Raw genomic sequence first — 14,730 nt, 5'->3', positions numbered from 1 at the left:
GTGCATCTCCAACTCCCAAATGTAACAATTGTTTATTTTTGTGACAAATTCATTAAACTTATTAGATACTAATATTAAAGGATAGGTTATCAAATCATTATACTGATACTATGTTTTTATTTAAGCTAATGACTAACCAAATGAAAGTATTAATATGAAACGAGTGGCTCTTGGGGAAAAGAAAATAAAGAGAAAAACACTATAAAGTTTTAAAGGAAAATATAATAATGATCAAAAAGTTGACGTGGCGCCATGAAAATAGAAGGTGCTATAAAATCCTAAACCCTGCCGGAGCAGAGTTTAGGCTTTGTTGGTGACTTGCTTCGCAACCGCGAATATGAGCTCCAAGTCTGGAAGAGACAGCAGCTTGGGTACCCGCCCCGAACCTGAAGAAGAGGCACTTCGCAACCGGGAATATGAGCTCCGTCTTATTCGCTGTACTTTCTCTCCTTCACCCTTCATGTCCCCGCCTCCGTCTTCACCATCCGATCAAGCTCACAATCTCAACGCTCTCATCAACCATCTGCTCGCTTTAATAGAGAGTGGGAACTATTTAGGAGTTTTCAACTCGGAAGCTTCCAGGCTTGTCTTCCAGCTTGGTGATGAGTTGCCTTTCTCCTTCGATGACTCCATCGATTGCGCCGACCGCCTCTACTCTGAGTTTCTGAAGCGCGCCGAATCGTTTATTGAAGTTAACTCAGCTAACGATACGGGAAAAGCTTCTAGGATAATGCTTGTGATGTGCATCGCGGTGGCTGCACTTCTTGGGTTCTCACAATGCAGCATTACTGGGTTAGATTGAAGTCAAGTTTTTTTTTTCCCCTCGCAAGCCATCGCTATTATATTGAGGATCATGAAACCCCGCAGTCCCGCACTCTGTCATTGATGAACTTGAATTTGAACTGTTGTAGGCCGTTGAATGGGATACCAAGATGCCCCCTGCCACTGGAAGTGGGGAAAGGCGATCAATATCGAGAGTGGGACAGTTGGGCACGCAATCAGCTTATGTCCGCTGGGTCTGATTTGCTCGGGAAGTTCTCTAATCTTCAGGTTTTGATGCATTCAACGCTTAACCTCTTGGCATAGCCTCAATTACTATTATTTCTTACGTCAACAAGTAACTGTCCAAACTGTCAACACCACCGCACCGCAAAACAACCCCCCGGGGAAGGGGGGGGGAGGAATTGGAAATTGGAAATTGGAAAATAAAGTAATAATAACTGCACAACCCAAACGTTGTTCGAAAAGGTGGATAGATTTTCCACTGTTTCTATGCTATGTTGAACGGCGGATTTGTGTCTAGGGGAGTTTTCCTGAAAATCGTTGTTGCCATGGAAATTGTAATTCCATTTCTTTTTCTTCTCATTTTAACTTTATCAAATCTGTCTGTTGTTTTGCAGTACATAGTTTTTGCTAAAATATTGCTTATGAGGATGAAGGATTTACTGTCTGGAGGAATTCTCTCTCCCATGATTGAGCTTAAAAGCCTTTCTTGGTGGCTTGCAAGGGTTTTACTTCTTCAGCAGAGAATTTTGGATGAGCGATCTTCTTCTTTGTTTGATCTTTTGCAAGTCAATATGGGCGAAGCTTTACAGCAATTTGGCAATTCAGAAGCAGTCAGAAGTTATTGGGATTCTAATTTACGTGCTGGAGAGAGCTCTGCAATTGTCTCCATGGTTCATTTGGAGGCTGGAATTCTGGAATATGTATATGGACGAGTTGATTCTTGCAGGTGAATTGCATTAGGATTTTCATTATTCACATTTGGCATCTATTGAATATATATTCAGTCTTCCTTTAGTATTCATGGATTGTGAATTTTCATGTTATTATTTTGGTGGAAAAATTGTTATTTTCATTTGTTGTGAAGTTTGCCTCCTGGAGAATTTTTCAATGTTGAAACTGGAATGACGCCATTCATTCTTTTGTGCTTTCCTGTTAAAGCTATAGTACTTTATGGTGTCAGGAAACATTTTGAGTCTGCTGAGATAGCAGCTGGGATTCAGCTTTCAGTTACTGGGGTTCTTGGTTTCCGTACTGTACATCAGGTGACCATCATAAACTGCATGATCATTGCGCTTCACTGAACTTTCCTGTAATCCTATTAATATGTCATTTTTGCGCACAGGTGGAACCAAAAGCACAAATGGTCCTTGTTACAAACTCCAGTCAATCAAACAGTGTTGATAACTGCTCCTCAATGAACACTGGCATCCAGACATATGATTCCATCCGTGGTGAAGAAAACTTGCCTTTGCAGCAGAATGATACCAATGAAGTATCTGACGTACTTGTTGTTCCAAAGCTGTTGACGAATGATAAATCTGAAAGTAGGTTAGAAAGAACAGAAAACGGTGCTAATGGAACTGTTCATTTGACGGCAATGCAACAGGCAGTAGTTCTGGCCCACTGCCTTTTACTTGAGAAGAGCTCTCGACATGATGAGATGCAGAGTAAATAGCATTAAATTGTACATGCACGCACTATATTGTACCTTGTTTTTGCACCAGCTAATTTGATTCTGTAATTGCTGGCATGCGTTTCAGGATGGGATATGGCTCCTTACATCGAGGCAATTGATTCCCAGAATCTGTCACCTTTCACTGTAAGCAGACAAAATCTACACAGGATAATCACGTCTTACTTGCGCCTTTTTTTCTTTTAATAGGATGGTGGTTTCCGGTGTTTGGTTTTAATGTGCTGTCGTTGATGATACCTTTGTGGTGTTCAGTCTTGAATTAATGAAGAATTGAACCTTTTCTGTGCATAGTCAAGGCAAATCAGGGCCCATGATGCTTTTATCCTGTCACTTCTAATTTTCGATTTCATAATCTGTAGTAGTGCATAAGCGATAACTGTATTTGATGATTTTTCCCTTTCCTTCTTTAGATACGATGTTTCTGTGACCTCTTGCGGATACGATGGGAGTCATCACGTAGCCAAACAAAGGAACGTGCTTTACTGATGATGGATAAATTGGTATGAGTTGTAATTCCCTAGAATTGATGAATTTTCACTAAACATTGAAATTTCACTAACCTATACTGATTTTGACAATTGCTAACAATGTACTGCGTTGCAGGTCCAGAGTCTTTATGAAGCTTCTCCAGCAATAACAGAAAGAATTCCTTTTTGCTATGATGTTTTTATGCCCTGTATTCCTGCCCTAAGGAAGTATGACCTTTTGCTTGGCTCATAACAAATAGCATATTGATAATAATTAAGCAAACCCATCCTCACCCAAAAAATTTTTGAAAAATGGTGATCAGTTTTCCTACTTCTTTGTGAGGCGACTGGTTATATGATTCTTTGTTCTTTTAACTTGTGTGGCGCGTCTCTTCTTTTTTCAGCTTGTTAAATTCAGATCTTTTCTGTTAATATTTTCATCCCACTCTCAGGGAGTATGGTGAGCTTTTGGTACGCTGTGGGTTGATAGGGGAGGCAGTTAAAGTTTTTGAAGATTTAGAATTATGGGATAATCTTATATTCTGCTATCGGTATGTTACCTTGGAGGAGTAAGAATTAATTTTCCACCTTATGTCTTTTCGCTCATCATGCGTCATTCATGGAAAATGAGGTCTCACGTCTTGTTTGATTTGGTTAACAGCCTACTGGAGAAGAAAGCAACTGCTGTTGAACTCATAAAAAAATGTCTTTCAGAAAGACCCAATGATCCCACGTTATGGTATGTATGCTTTTTTGTTGATAAACTTGTGGATGATTTCTTTGCGAATTGATATGTGTTTTTAACTAGTGAGCATGGGAGAAAGGCTAACTAAACCATTATGCATTCCAATTCATATTTAGTATTAGTTTTTATTTTCTTGCTTTATCTGATACTCCTAGTAGGCTACATTACAGCTTTCATTTTGAAGAGCTGCATTTTTGCATACTAGACCTGACTAGATCGACATTGTGCCTACCATAGTTGTAATTTCTTCAGAGTGCAAATTTGAAGCTTGAAATCATATGAATAACTTCCTGAGTGGTTTTAGATGAATTTTGCTCATAGATTCTTTTGTATAAATGCACTTAATATGCCGGGATAATTTTTATCACCAAGGAGACAATCAAAATTGATAGTTTGCATGATGTAGGATCCAGAAAGGCCTCATGAGATTGATATATTGCCCAGATAATCAAATCCGCATGGATAATCAAAATTGATAGTTGTAATTTCTTCAGAGTGCAAATTTGAAGCTTGAAATCATATGAATAACTTCCTGAGTGGTTTTAGATGAATTTTGCTCATAGATTCTTTTGTATAAATGCACTTAATATGCCGGGATAATTTTTATCACCAAGGAGACAATCAAAATTGATAGTTTGCATGATGTAGGATCCAGAAAGGCCTCATGAGATTGATATATTGCCCAGATAATCAAATCCGCATGGATAGACTCAAAAAACTTGTAATTTTTGAGGCTACAACCTATAAAAGTTGCTGGAAGTGCCTGGAGTCTAGAAAGAAGCTCTTGCTTTTATAACTGCAAGAGCTAGCCTTTTGCTTTTGAATATCAATAACTGTGGTGGAAAAATCATCTAGTTTCCTTTAATCAATAGTTTCGATAGTATTCCTTCATTCTTGTTCTTGTTCCCCTTATTGCTAACATTATCTGATATGATCTATTCAAATTCTGTATCTTGTGGTTTGACAGCAGTGGTTAGTTGGAATTTTTTGCCAGTATAGATAGATTTGGCGGTGGACATACTAATCACCTCTTATTTTATTTTATTCCCAAAATTGATCCTCACTCATGAACTAGCGCTGACTGCGATAATCTAGTTTCCTGTATATCCTACTTGAGAAATCAGAGCAAGTTAATAAAATAAGTGCTTTACGAAATATATTTACTCATGCTAATGACTTACTAGGTGTTCCTTGGGTGATGCTACTGATAATGATGCATGCTATGAAAAAGCTCTTGAAGTCTCAACCAATAGGTCTGCTAGAGCTAAGGTACACGTGTGTTTACTTACAATAACATTCAAGATTGGTTTTTGTACACGTTTCTGTTGATTTTATACTGAGAAATTTCTAGACTGGTTATCGTTCTGAAAGAAAACTGTCTCTAATTGACAGCGCTCTCTGGCTCGTAGTGCATACAACAGAGGAGAATATGAAACATCCAAGATTTTGTGGTATGTGCTGTATGATAAAAATGTCTCACTTATCATTTGCATAACTGTCATAATATCTTTGTTCAGTTTGACGTGTTGATCATGAAGGATTCCCTCTGATTAATTTCAGGGAATCTGCAATGTCCATGAACTCTATGTATCCTGATGGTTGGTTTGCACTTGGGGCTGCTGCATTAAAGGTAAACTGTGATTTCTGCTATGCTTATTATTTATGTACTTTCTGATATGTGATGACAATTCTTTGGGCTAAATGTATGCAATTACACAAGTAGCTGAATGTATTTAATGGGAAAAATTTAAGTGGGTCTAATGAATTTAAATGAAGCCACTTCTGCACTGTTTACTTCTTTGTATTTATGCAATTGCGGATAGTTGTTTATGAATATATGCCATCATTTCATTCGTCTGTTTGGAATCAGAATGGGCACCAATACTCATATTTGACCATGGGTTTTGTAGTATGCCAATATTATAATGTACTCTCTATTTCTGATCTCTGAAGTATATTCTGACCATGAAAATTATACAGGCTAGGGATATTGAGAAGGCTTTGGATGGGTTTACTCGTGCAGTTCAACTTGATCCTGAAAATGGGGAAGCTTGGAATAACATTGCTTGCTTGTATGTATTTCTGGCTTACATCTCTTATTGAGAAATAAGAAAAGCATTGGTTTGTTTTGCTGTTTCAACTAATATACCTGCAAATGCACACCAATCTATGAATGAGATAGTAACTTTTCTATTATTTTCCTTTTGTAATCTATATAAATGTTTGCTGCATGAGGGGTGCTCCTTGATAAGGTAGCCCCTTCTTCCCACAAAACCCTTTGGGACCGCAAAATCATCTGTTTCACCTTGCAAAGAGATAGGATCTAACTTGTTTAAAATGGCAAAGAGTTTGTGGTGGAGCCCTACCTTGGGTAGCCGTATGTAATTTTTGCAGTACTTTAGTGACATTGTTCTTCTCCCTCACATGCCAATTAAGGTTGGGGGTTCCCCATGCTTGCTTAGATCTCCATCTGTGAGAAATTCTAATCATTCTCTTTTCAGGTCCTCCTTTTACCTGGGTATCACAGTTTATGATTGTATTTGATGTTCCACTCGTTATATTCATTCATCATCAAGTAGATTTTTTTCCCCTTCTACCTTTGACATAATATTTGCAATTTTACCTATCATGCAGGCATATGATCAAGAAAAGGAGTAAAGAATCCTTCATTGCCTTTAAAGAAGCCCTGAAGTTCAAGTTCCGTCTTTGACTTCAATTCTCTCATATGTGCTGCAATATTTTTGGATACACATGCATGCGGACATCTAAAATTTGTATACATTGTCACTAGCTCTTTGGAAATTAGAGGTATATAATGAAATAATTTTTATTGACCCTTGATGACAGGCGAAATAGCTGGCAACTCTGGGAGAACTACAGCCATGTAGCAGTTGATGTGGGTAATATCAGTCAGGTTTCCACTCGCTTTCCTTTTTCTCATTTTTGTTCACCAACAAAAGTCTCAGTGGATACTTATGAGTCTGCTATGTGACTTAAGATGCGAGTGCAAAGGTTATGCGAACACTGTTTCAATACCTGATCACTTTCTCATCCTATTTTTCAGTGAATTTGACTGGCAATTATATTTAGTTACTTAAAAACTTTTTTATGTACAAAAATAACTCAATGGTTCTTCACACTTGACCTGGAGACAATCCTGCCAGATGGTTATCAGCTTAATGCCTTGTATGCATTTCTTTGCTACTTAGCTTCTAAATTTTAGTGGGCTCATGCTCATGCCCTATAAACCTATTAAGCTTGAGTGCCAGGCAATTGTCTGTTTGAAAACTTGAGAGGCATGTGGTAATCATATGTTGGCAGTGACATTACTGTCCTTCTGTATATTACTCTAGCCATTTATATTTGCTCAAATTTGCAGAGTGAACTTATGGAAGCCCTGATAGCTTCACTGACTTTAATAAGAGCTAGTCATATAACGCTACTGAGCCGAGACAGCTGAATTTAGGGAGAATAGTAGGGAACCAATATTATGAGTGTGCTTGTACATAAAGATTCAGTGACCTCATAAGACACATACCATTTACTTTGTCAACCAAAAGCATTGTTTTCGTTGATTCTTTATCACTCATCAAGTTTGATAATTTTTTAGGCTTTGGAAGGGGAACAAATGGTTTTGGACATTAGCAATAACAAAAGAGTGGATACAGAATTATTGGAGAGAATTATGGGAGAGGTGGAAAGAAGGGTTTCAGTAAGTCATTCCGTTTCTCCTGTGACACCTAATAATCAGCATAATGGACATCGAGATGATTCTGAATCAGAGATTTACGAGCAAGGATCTGATGTATCTACTGAAGGAAGATCACGGGAAACTGAGCAATTAGTGTTGCTACTTGGAAAGGTTTTACAGCAGGTACAAAATTCCCCTCATGTTGGTGTTTCTTCTCATTGATGAAGAGAAGCACCATTCTTTCCAGCAATCCTCCCTTCACTGACAAAATAGTGGCATGCATTTTGGGTTGCTTCTCTGATTAATTATAGTTAGCAGGCTGTAAATAGCAATCAGTGCATCCTAATTCTAGCTGCTTAAAAATGTTTCTATCTTCTGTTGATTTCCTTTATGATAGAAAAGTAAGCTATGTAGCTCATAGAAGTCTGCAGATCCTGATTTTAACATTTCTTATTCTGATGTAGATAGTCAAAAGTGGGAGTGGATCAACAGCTGATGTCTGGGGCTTATATGCTCGCTGGCACAGAATTAAAGGAGATCTTTTAATGTGTTCTGAAGCGCTCTTAAGGCAAGTCAGATCACTACAGGTATCTCTCGTAACGTTCAAACTCAATATTTAATCAATGTTTGTTTTCCTCAACTCGGTATTTTCCTGTAGGGAAAAGGCTTAGAGCATTATAAGTCAGGAATTTAAGTTGATGCATAACATGGAAAGAGAGCCGCACACCTCTATGCCATGACTGAGAATTCATGCAGTTATCTCGATATTATAGGGGGAGAAATAAGTGTTCGATTATGATATTTTTTATCCAATCATGATATGTTTCCTTGAGACGCGGTTGACTTACATGCATAATGGAAAAGTAATGCCCCTCTTTTTTGCATGCCAAGTAATTTGTGTCCTGCCTTGTTCATGTTCAGTGGAGAGTAACCACTTTCTCCAATCCTTTTCACATGTTATTAACGCTGAAATTGTATCTGGAGTTTCTTCATGAGAGCTTTTCGTAAGTGTTAAGCCTATTTGTCCTAATGATTATAATTCTACTGTTACATGATTGTATATTGTATCAGGGATCTGACACATGGAAAGACAGAAATCGTTTTGAGAAGTTAGCTAATGCATCTTTGGAACTTTGCAAGTTGTACATGGAAATCTCCTCATCTACAAACAGCCGTAAAGAATTGTTTACGGCTGAGATGCACCTAAAGAACATCATTAAACAGGCGAGTCATTCAGTGAGTGTTTTCAGTGGGGAAAATCTTGAAATAATGAGTGTCTGTTTTATTTTCATTATTTCGCATTCTGTTTTAATGTTTTCTTTAGCCAAATTCTTGTATACTGATTTTCATTTCATTTTGTTGATCCCTCGGCCCATGCTGTAAGATTTTTTGATTTATTACTTATGATCCCAGGCACAGAGGTTCTCTGACACAGAAGAGTTTAGGGATCTTCAGGCTTGCTATGACGAAGTAAAAATCAAACTCCAATCGTTCAATGCCTAATTACTACCACTCTCAGATGCAGAGCTTCTCTGGTACACGAGTTCAGGTGTCTCCAGGCTTGCCATGAAATGAAAATCAAACTCCTATCATAGAAATGGCGAGCTAAAATCTTATCGAAGGCATTGTTGAGTCCGAAATACGAAGTTCTAATGTCGAGCTTTCTGTTATCGCTGAAGTTCGTTCCACTGAATCTGCAAGGGTATATTGAAAACGGATGCGCGCGAAGGTCCGTCAACAGAGGTCAAAGGCTTAGTTTCAGCCGGAAGAGGCGGCAGGGATATGACTGGAATTATGAGAATCTGCGGTTTGTATGGATGGCTATGTTGCGTAACATGTTTGATTTTTATTTTGATTCTAAATATAAGATCTTAATTTATTTTGTTTTTTATATTTATATATTTTTTAAAATAGTTTTTTTAATAATAGTAATTTTAGTCAATATATTCGACTAATAAAATTATTTCAAAAAAATAATACTTATTATAAATAATTAATTTAATTTATTTTTTAATTTATTTAAATTAATTAATTAACTTTCATATTTAAGACATGAGATAGTACATTCTTTAAAATACTGTCGCTGATGGGAAAGGAAACAATCAAATCAAATTGAAATAACGTTTGATGGATAACCAAGAGCCACCTTTATTTTCTAAAGTAGGAATGGGACATGGGCATTTATTTAATGAAATCTAAATCATTTGGAATCTAATTTGAATAGTTTAGATTAAAATTTTTTAAACTACAATTTTTTGATAATATATTTTCTTTTTTAAGAAATAACAATTATAAGATTGTTTTTATTTTTAAGTTCTATTAAACATAAAAAAATTAATTAAATCAGAATCATTCAAAATTCAAATCAACGTCTAAGAAAAACGATCAAGCGAAACAATCCGTTTGCGCTCGTTTTCCCTTCGTGGATCTCAACCTCCGCAAGTATAACGGCATCGTAAAATCGTATAAATTCATCAGGACTACCGTGCCTTCCCTTTTCTGGCTCTTGCCTGCCTATTAAAAGTACTACTTTAAATATTTTGAAAAACAACGTATTAACTTGTCAAACAAACATCATGATTGAACGCAGCAAATAGAATGTGGGAAATATACAAAAGACAAACTCAACATGCTGATTACATTATATGAGCAATTCAGCGTAATCATAAGCCCACAAGATCTGATGAATTATCCAGTAAAAATTCTATATATAAATATGTCAGCTTGTCCCATAAATAGATCTACAGCCTACTTTTAAAGGATCACTCCGGCTAATAGGCAAAGAACTGCGGGTATGGCCTACCCTAAACACCTATATTTAAACTAACTTGAATCTTACCTAAGCAGGTCAACGGCAATTAACATAGCGGTCCTAAGGATCTACCCTGATGCATAACCAAACTTCACTGTAAGGCCAGTCCAACGTATTAACAATTTGCAGCATAGTGCAGGTCAGATGAAGCTTTTAATGAACTTGGTGGTCGGAAAAGCTCTTTCATGATCAGATAGTCGACGCTGTACAATATCTAACCCTACCAATCTAAAGCGTAATGAAGAAAACATATGGTGGTTAAAATCCTATATCCTAAACTAGATACTTCAAAGTAGAGCTACTTCGTCGCCAGCATTCCATATACATGATTTGATAACTCGGCCATCTGCTTCTCCATCTTGTCTTTCCATTTAAACAAGTCCGTAAGCATCTCCTGTGAGGAAAGAATACGCTAAATCAACATTGAACTAGGAAAAAAGAAGTGCCTCATACATGATTGCACATGATATGCGCATGCAAACATTACCTGAAACAACATCACCGAGTTGTCAAGGTCTGATTTTGAATTAACAGTGATAGAAGAATCTGGAGTCACATTAGGTTGATCTTCCTCTTGAATGTTGGGCAACATTTCCAGCAACTCACTAGATTATTATCACAAGCAAAAAATAAGGAATATCAGAACGCAAGTGGCCGTTTCCCCCATTATGCTAGTTTTTCTTTTAGTTCTCAAATGGAAGCAGCAAAGAAGAGGATAGGGGAGAATTTGACTTTGCATGCATTACCTCTTCATGTTAGTCACATTGTCATTGAGCAGCTGACTAGGTAGGGCTGAGTTAGGATCTTGCAGGGCAACTCCTTGCTCAAGATTAATCAGCTCTGTACTCCCAAACCATGGTATAAGCTCATCATCTCCCTGAATATTCTCTAGATTGGTGCTTTCAAGCCAATCTTCCCATCTTTCTAAAGGAGGATTGGTCGTGCCTTCCCTTGATGCTTTCAGATCACTCAATTTATTTGTTATTTCCACAAGCTGTTGCTCAACTTTACCTTTCCAAATCACCAAATCACCATACATGCCCTGCAATATATAAAACTTCATTAAACTATGATCACAAACATGAAAAATTTAACCAACTGAAAACATATTTATCATGGCAGCTTTCACATAAAATTCTCAAGGGGTGAGAAATGAAGCTATGTCTAGGAACCTGTACACCCTTCAAAGAAGTCAAAATCCCAGTTAGGCGTTGCTCAGTCATAGCTTTCCACTTTACTAATTCCTTGTGTGTCTCCTGCCAGTAAAGATATGACATGAGATATCATCGCGCGATATTAGAAACATTAGACCATTAAATAATTAAATCAATAAAGTGGATAAACATTCACTTAATCATTCAGCATTCACCTCCATCATATGACTTTCATTTTTCTCTCGGTTCTTGATTATGAGCTCCTGCATATCTCTGCCAACACAACAGCATTTAAGATGCATATATAATAATAAGCATACAAGAACATCTTGATACACAAGTTTCAAACTTCAATACTTCTTCATTTTGGCCATTTCTGTTTGAAGCAGTTTCAATTCGCCAGAAGAATCTGAAATCTGAGGGGGGCTGCCTGCTTTAAATGTAGATGGTGGAATCCAGTATGGGTCCTGCACCCCAGCATCCTGGCGGACCTTATCCAGGTTAGCACTCTCCAACCAATATTCCATGATTCCTTTAGTGTTAAACCACCGCCTAAAACGCTCAGTCCCACCAGGTGCCACTTTACCATCAATGTGCTTCAGTAAATGGTCCAATAGTCCAGTGTCGCCAATGTGTTTACGGGCAGCTGTCCGTAGTGCAGGTCGGGAGATTGGGTTGGCAAATGTTGCACCTTTAGCCTTCAAGACCTCCCACATGCTTTGCTCAGCAAGCTTATATCTACAGTAGATGATCACCTAAGTTTACCACATTGTATTATTAAAGAGAGAGCAGAGATAGAAAGAACCTCACATGCATTCTTTACCTCTCAGATGACCATCTGTCTCTACTCTCATGCTTCTTTGTCTTGAGCTTGCTGCTAGTTTGCGTCTGCTTCTCACCTAATCCTGCTTTTATCTCTCTAAGCTGACTTAGGCTAAGTCGCTTTCTTTTCTTAAACACTGGTATAAACAAAGTTTCAGTCTTAATAGTTTGTTCATCGGCATCTTTCAACTCTTTTGGAATTTCTGAAAAAAGTTGACTTCCATTTTCCTCAGGCTGGCCAATGAACGTAACTTGATGACAACAGTTATCCATCCCTGCAACTCTTTCATAAACTACACACAATCCAGGTTCTCTTTCAGTTTCTCACAACAGCACAGTTCTCAAGCACACAAATCTTAAGCGCAGTAAGCTGCAAAAAGCATGAATTAACAGTAAGCTTGACAGGTTAAAAAAGGGGTTCTATATGGTAATGAAGGTAGTTTCACAATGATAATATGTCCTAAAGGAAAAAAACGGCCTCCTGGCTGATGGTAGATATGGGGAACAGCTGAGGAAGTTGATGGGATATTTTAACACATCGGTCATAAGGTTCATTGAATGGCAATATACATACTCATAATCATATAAATCACATATTCAGCAGCAGGACAATACCATAAATTTCAACTTTCAACATGCTACAGCTATGCTTTTTCTTTCTTTTTGGATATGCCACACTATGATTATAACTTGGGTCATCAAAGGTAGTCAAGACATAATGAGGGGGTGAAAAGAAACCAAACAGAAAATGTCCATCAACAGTAAGAATAGTATTGTAGCTGCCTTCCTTTCCCTGTTCCCTACATTATTGATCCCCTAAAGAAATTTAAAAAAATCTACCCCGGATGCTCAGAGAATCATGTACTTTTTCACGATTATGGGTTTAACATTATAATACAGTTCAACTAGGCTAAAGTGAACGAAGGGTAATCAGGCATAACAAGAAGAATTAACAGAAAGGGGAATAATAAAAAGTCGAAATATTAAGCAATCAAAATTTCATACATAACAAGTATGACAAACTAGTAATACATAAGTGATGGAACACGCCCATGCAGAGAAAACGTATTCGCAACAGAACTCCCTCAAATGAAGCATCAAGAAGCAACCGCATGATTTATATATATATATATATATATATATATATATATAAAGTGCCAGAACGGGATTTTTAACTATTTTATCATGGAAGCAAAACGCTAAATGTACTACTAGTTGTGACACGCTACTCCACAATCAAACAGTGATGCAAGCAAGACCGTCCAAGGCGCCAAGCGATCAGTCCAGCGAAACGCAAACAATTAGAAAAAGAGGGCTTGGTTGAACCAAGGCAGATTGGCTTAAGAAGTAAGACGTAAACAAGATGAAACCCCTCAAAAAAAATTTAACTAAATGTATTATTCAGTATATAGACAATGCGATATATTATCAGCCACTAAAAACCCCCCAGTCCAGAATTCTGGCAGCAATCAAGCAATGCCGCCACTTGAAACATAAGGAAAGTACTAAATGGGAATTGTGGGCGTGAAAAGAGATAGTAGTCAAGGAATTCAAGGGGGGAAGAGCAAAAGAAGAGGGTCGCCGTACCATTCGGTGCATCAGCGAGACATTGCGCCGCGAGACAGAGCAGATAAAGGAGAGGGCGCTCGAGAGGGAGGAAAACAGTAAGACCCGAACACTGGAGGAGGGCCAAATAACGTCAAAAGAAAATAAAGGCGAACAGCGCAATACAAAACCCTAACCGCCAAACCCCCCTCAAAACCCTCCAAAATTATTATTAATAAATTAAATATTGTAATTTTAGTAATTTTAATGTCGGGGCCCACACATTCTTTTCCCTAATTTGGCACGCGCGCAATTATTCCTCCAAGACCCCCGTCCTTCTCCTTCTCCTCCGCTTCATCGTTTCGTCAAACCACGAAGCCAAGCCTGTATTAAAGTTGGCATTATTCAAAAATAAAATAATCGTCCCTCCAAATTCCTTTTTTGCCCGCAATAATTCCCTTAAATGACTGACGAACCCCCAGTATTTTTTTAAATAGAAAGTTCAAAACCGACAAATCTATTTTCTCCATTTGATTATACAATCCCCACAATCATTCAACCCTCTCGTTATTGGTTTAAGGCTAACTTTTAGGCATCGGACCAAAAAAAAAAATTATTTTTTCCTGGTGATAACTTTTATTCTACATGCAATAACCTTTTTTTTTTTTTTTACCAGCATATTATCCAACGTGAATTATAATCTCCTGATGTGCTTGGACCTGGTCATTGGGCAAATGAGACGCAAAACGCCACAACGAGAAAGCCCAACTTTATAGAAATTGTCAAAGTGACACCCGAGAAACGTGAGGAGAAGCCCAAATCAAAAGGTCTGTCGGACTATTCATTTAGGTTCGGGTTTTGAAAATTGGAGATTCTTTTCTTTTTTTTTAATAAAAGAATTTTAGGCACAGCTCAAGAAAGTCTCAAAAGAAGGAGTTAAGGTTCTGGTTATTGCCTATACCAGTACTCCTGAAAAGTGAAAATTTTATTTTATCAAAACCTCTAGTATTAATTA

At 37.5% G+C, this 14,730-nt stretch overlaps 2 protein-coding genes across 2 annotated transcripts; one reads left to right on the top strand and one right to left on the bottom strand.

The window, feature by feature from the left end:
• The first annotated feature begins 315 nt into the window (after positions 1 to 315).
• On the top strand, positions 316 to 9,258 carry LOC114724020 (tetratricopeptide repeat protein 27 homolog). The gene is made up of 20 exons (XM_028910294.1): positions 316 to 792; positions 912 to 1,050; positions 1,401 to 1,732; positions 1,967 to 2,048; positions 2,129 to 2,453; positions 2,547 to 2,605; positions 2,890 to 2,979; positions 3,083 to 3,174; positions 3,399 to 3,497; positions 3,608 to 3,685; positions 4,876 to 4,960; positions 5,084 to 5,142; positions 5,252 to 5,321; positions 5,672 to 5,763; positions 6,326 to 6,388; positions 6,539 to 6,605; positions 7,302 to 7,565; positions 7,847 to 7,969; positions 8,454 to 8,606; positions 8,796 to 9,258. The coding sequence occupies exons 1-20, from the start codon at positions 338 to 340 to the stop codon at positions 8,883 to 8,885; spliced, it is 2,817 nt and encodes a 938-aa protein (XP_028766127.1). The 5' UTR covers positions 316 to 337; the 3' UTR covers positions 8,886 to 9,258.
• Positions 9,259 to 9,997: 739 nt separating this feature from the next.
• On the bottom strand, positions 9,998 to 13,840 carry LOC114724027 (protein DYAD-like). The gene is made up of 8 exons (XM_028910300.1): positions 13,758 to 13,840; positions 12,172 to 12,540; positions 11,706 to 12,086; positions 11,564 to 11,621; positions 11,367 to 11,450; positions 10,941 to 11,236; positions 10,682 to 10,799; positions 9,998 to 10,588 (listed from the first exon to the last, which is right to left on the bottom strand). The coding sequence occupies exons 2-8, from the start codon at positions 12,441 to 12,443 to the stop codon at positions 10,493 to 10,495; spliced, it is 1,305 nt and encodes a 434-aa protein (XP_028766133.1). The 5' UTR covers positions 12,444 to 12,540; positions 13,758 to 13,840; the 3' UTR covers positions 9,998 to 10,492.
• Positions 13,841 to 14,730: the final 890 nt, after the last annotated feature.

Source organism: Neltuma alba, unplaced genomic scaffold (assembly GCF_004799145.2).
Source record: "Neltuma alba isolate B1F8T4 unplaced genomic scaffold, ASM479914v2 tig00012165_pilon, whole genome shotgun sequence".
NCBI classification, from domain to species: Eukaryota; Viridiplantae; Streptophyta; class Magnoliopsida; order Fabales; family Fabaceae; genus Neltuma; species Neltuma alba.
Note: the sequence above shows the minus strand (reverse complement) of the source record. Positions and strands in the feature narration are given on the sequence as shown.

Bases quoted from the DNA above. Each gene is read 5' to 3' on its own strand.
- LOC114724027 (XM_028910300.1), bottom strand. From the start codon at position 12,443: ATGGATAACTGTTGTCATCAAGTTACGTTCATTGGCCAGCCTGAGGAA. The intron at 10,800-10,940 runs GTAATGCATGCA...ATAATAATCTAG, and splicing joins AATGTGACTAACATGAAGAG to TGAGTTGCTGGAAATGTTGC. The intron at 10,589-10,681 runs GTAATGTTTGCA...CTTTCCTCACAG, and splicing joins ACTCGGTGATGTTGTTTCAG to GAGATGCTTACGGACTTGTT.
- LOC114724020 (XM_028910294.1), top strand. From the start codon at position 338: ATGAGCTCCAAGTCTGGAAGAGACAGCAGCTTGGGTACCCGCCCCGAA. The intron at 3,686-4,875 runs GTATGTATGCTT...ATGACTTACTAG, and splicing joins CCCAATGATCCCACGTTATG to GTGTTCCTTGGGTGATGCTA. The intron at 6,606-7,301 runs GTTTCCACTCGC...ATAATTTTTTAG, and splicing joins ATGTGGGTAATATCAGTCAG to GCTTTGGAAGGGGAACAAAT.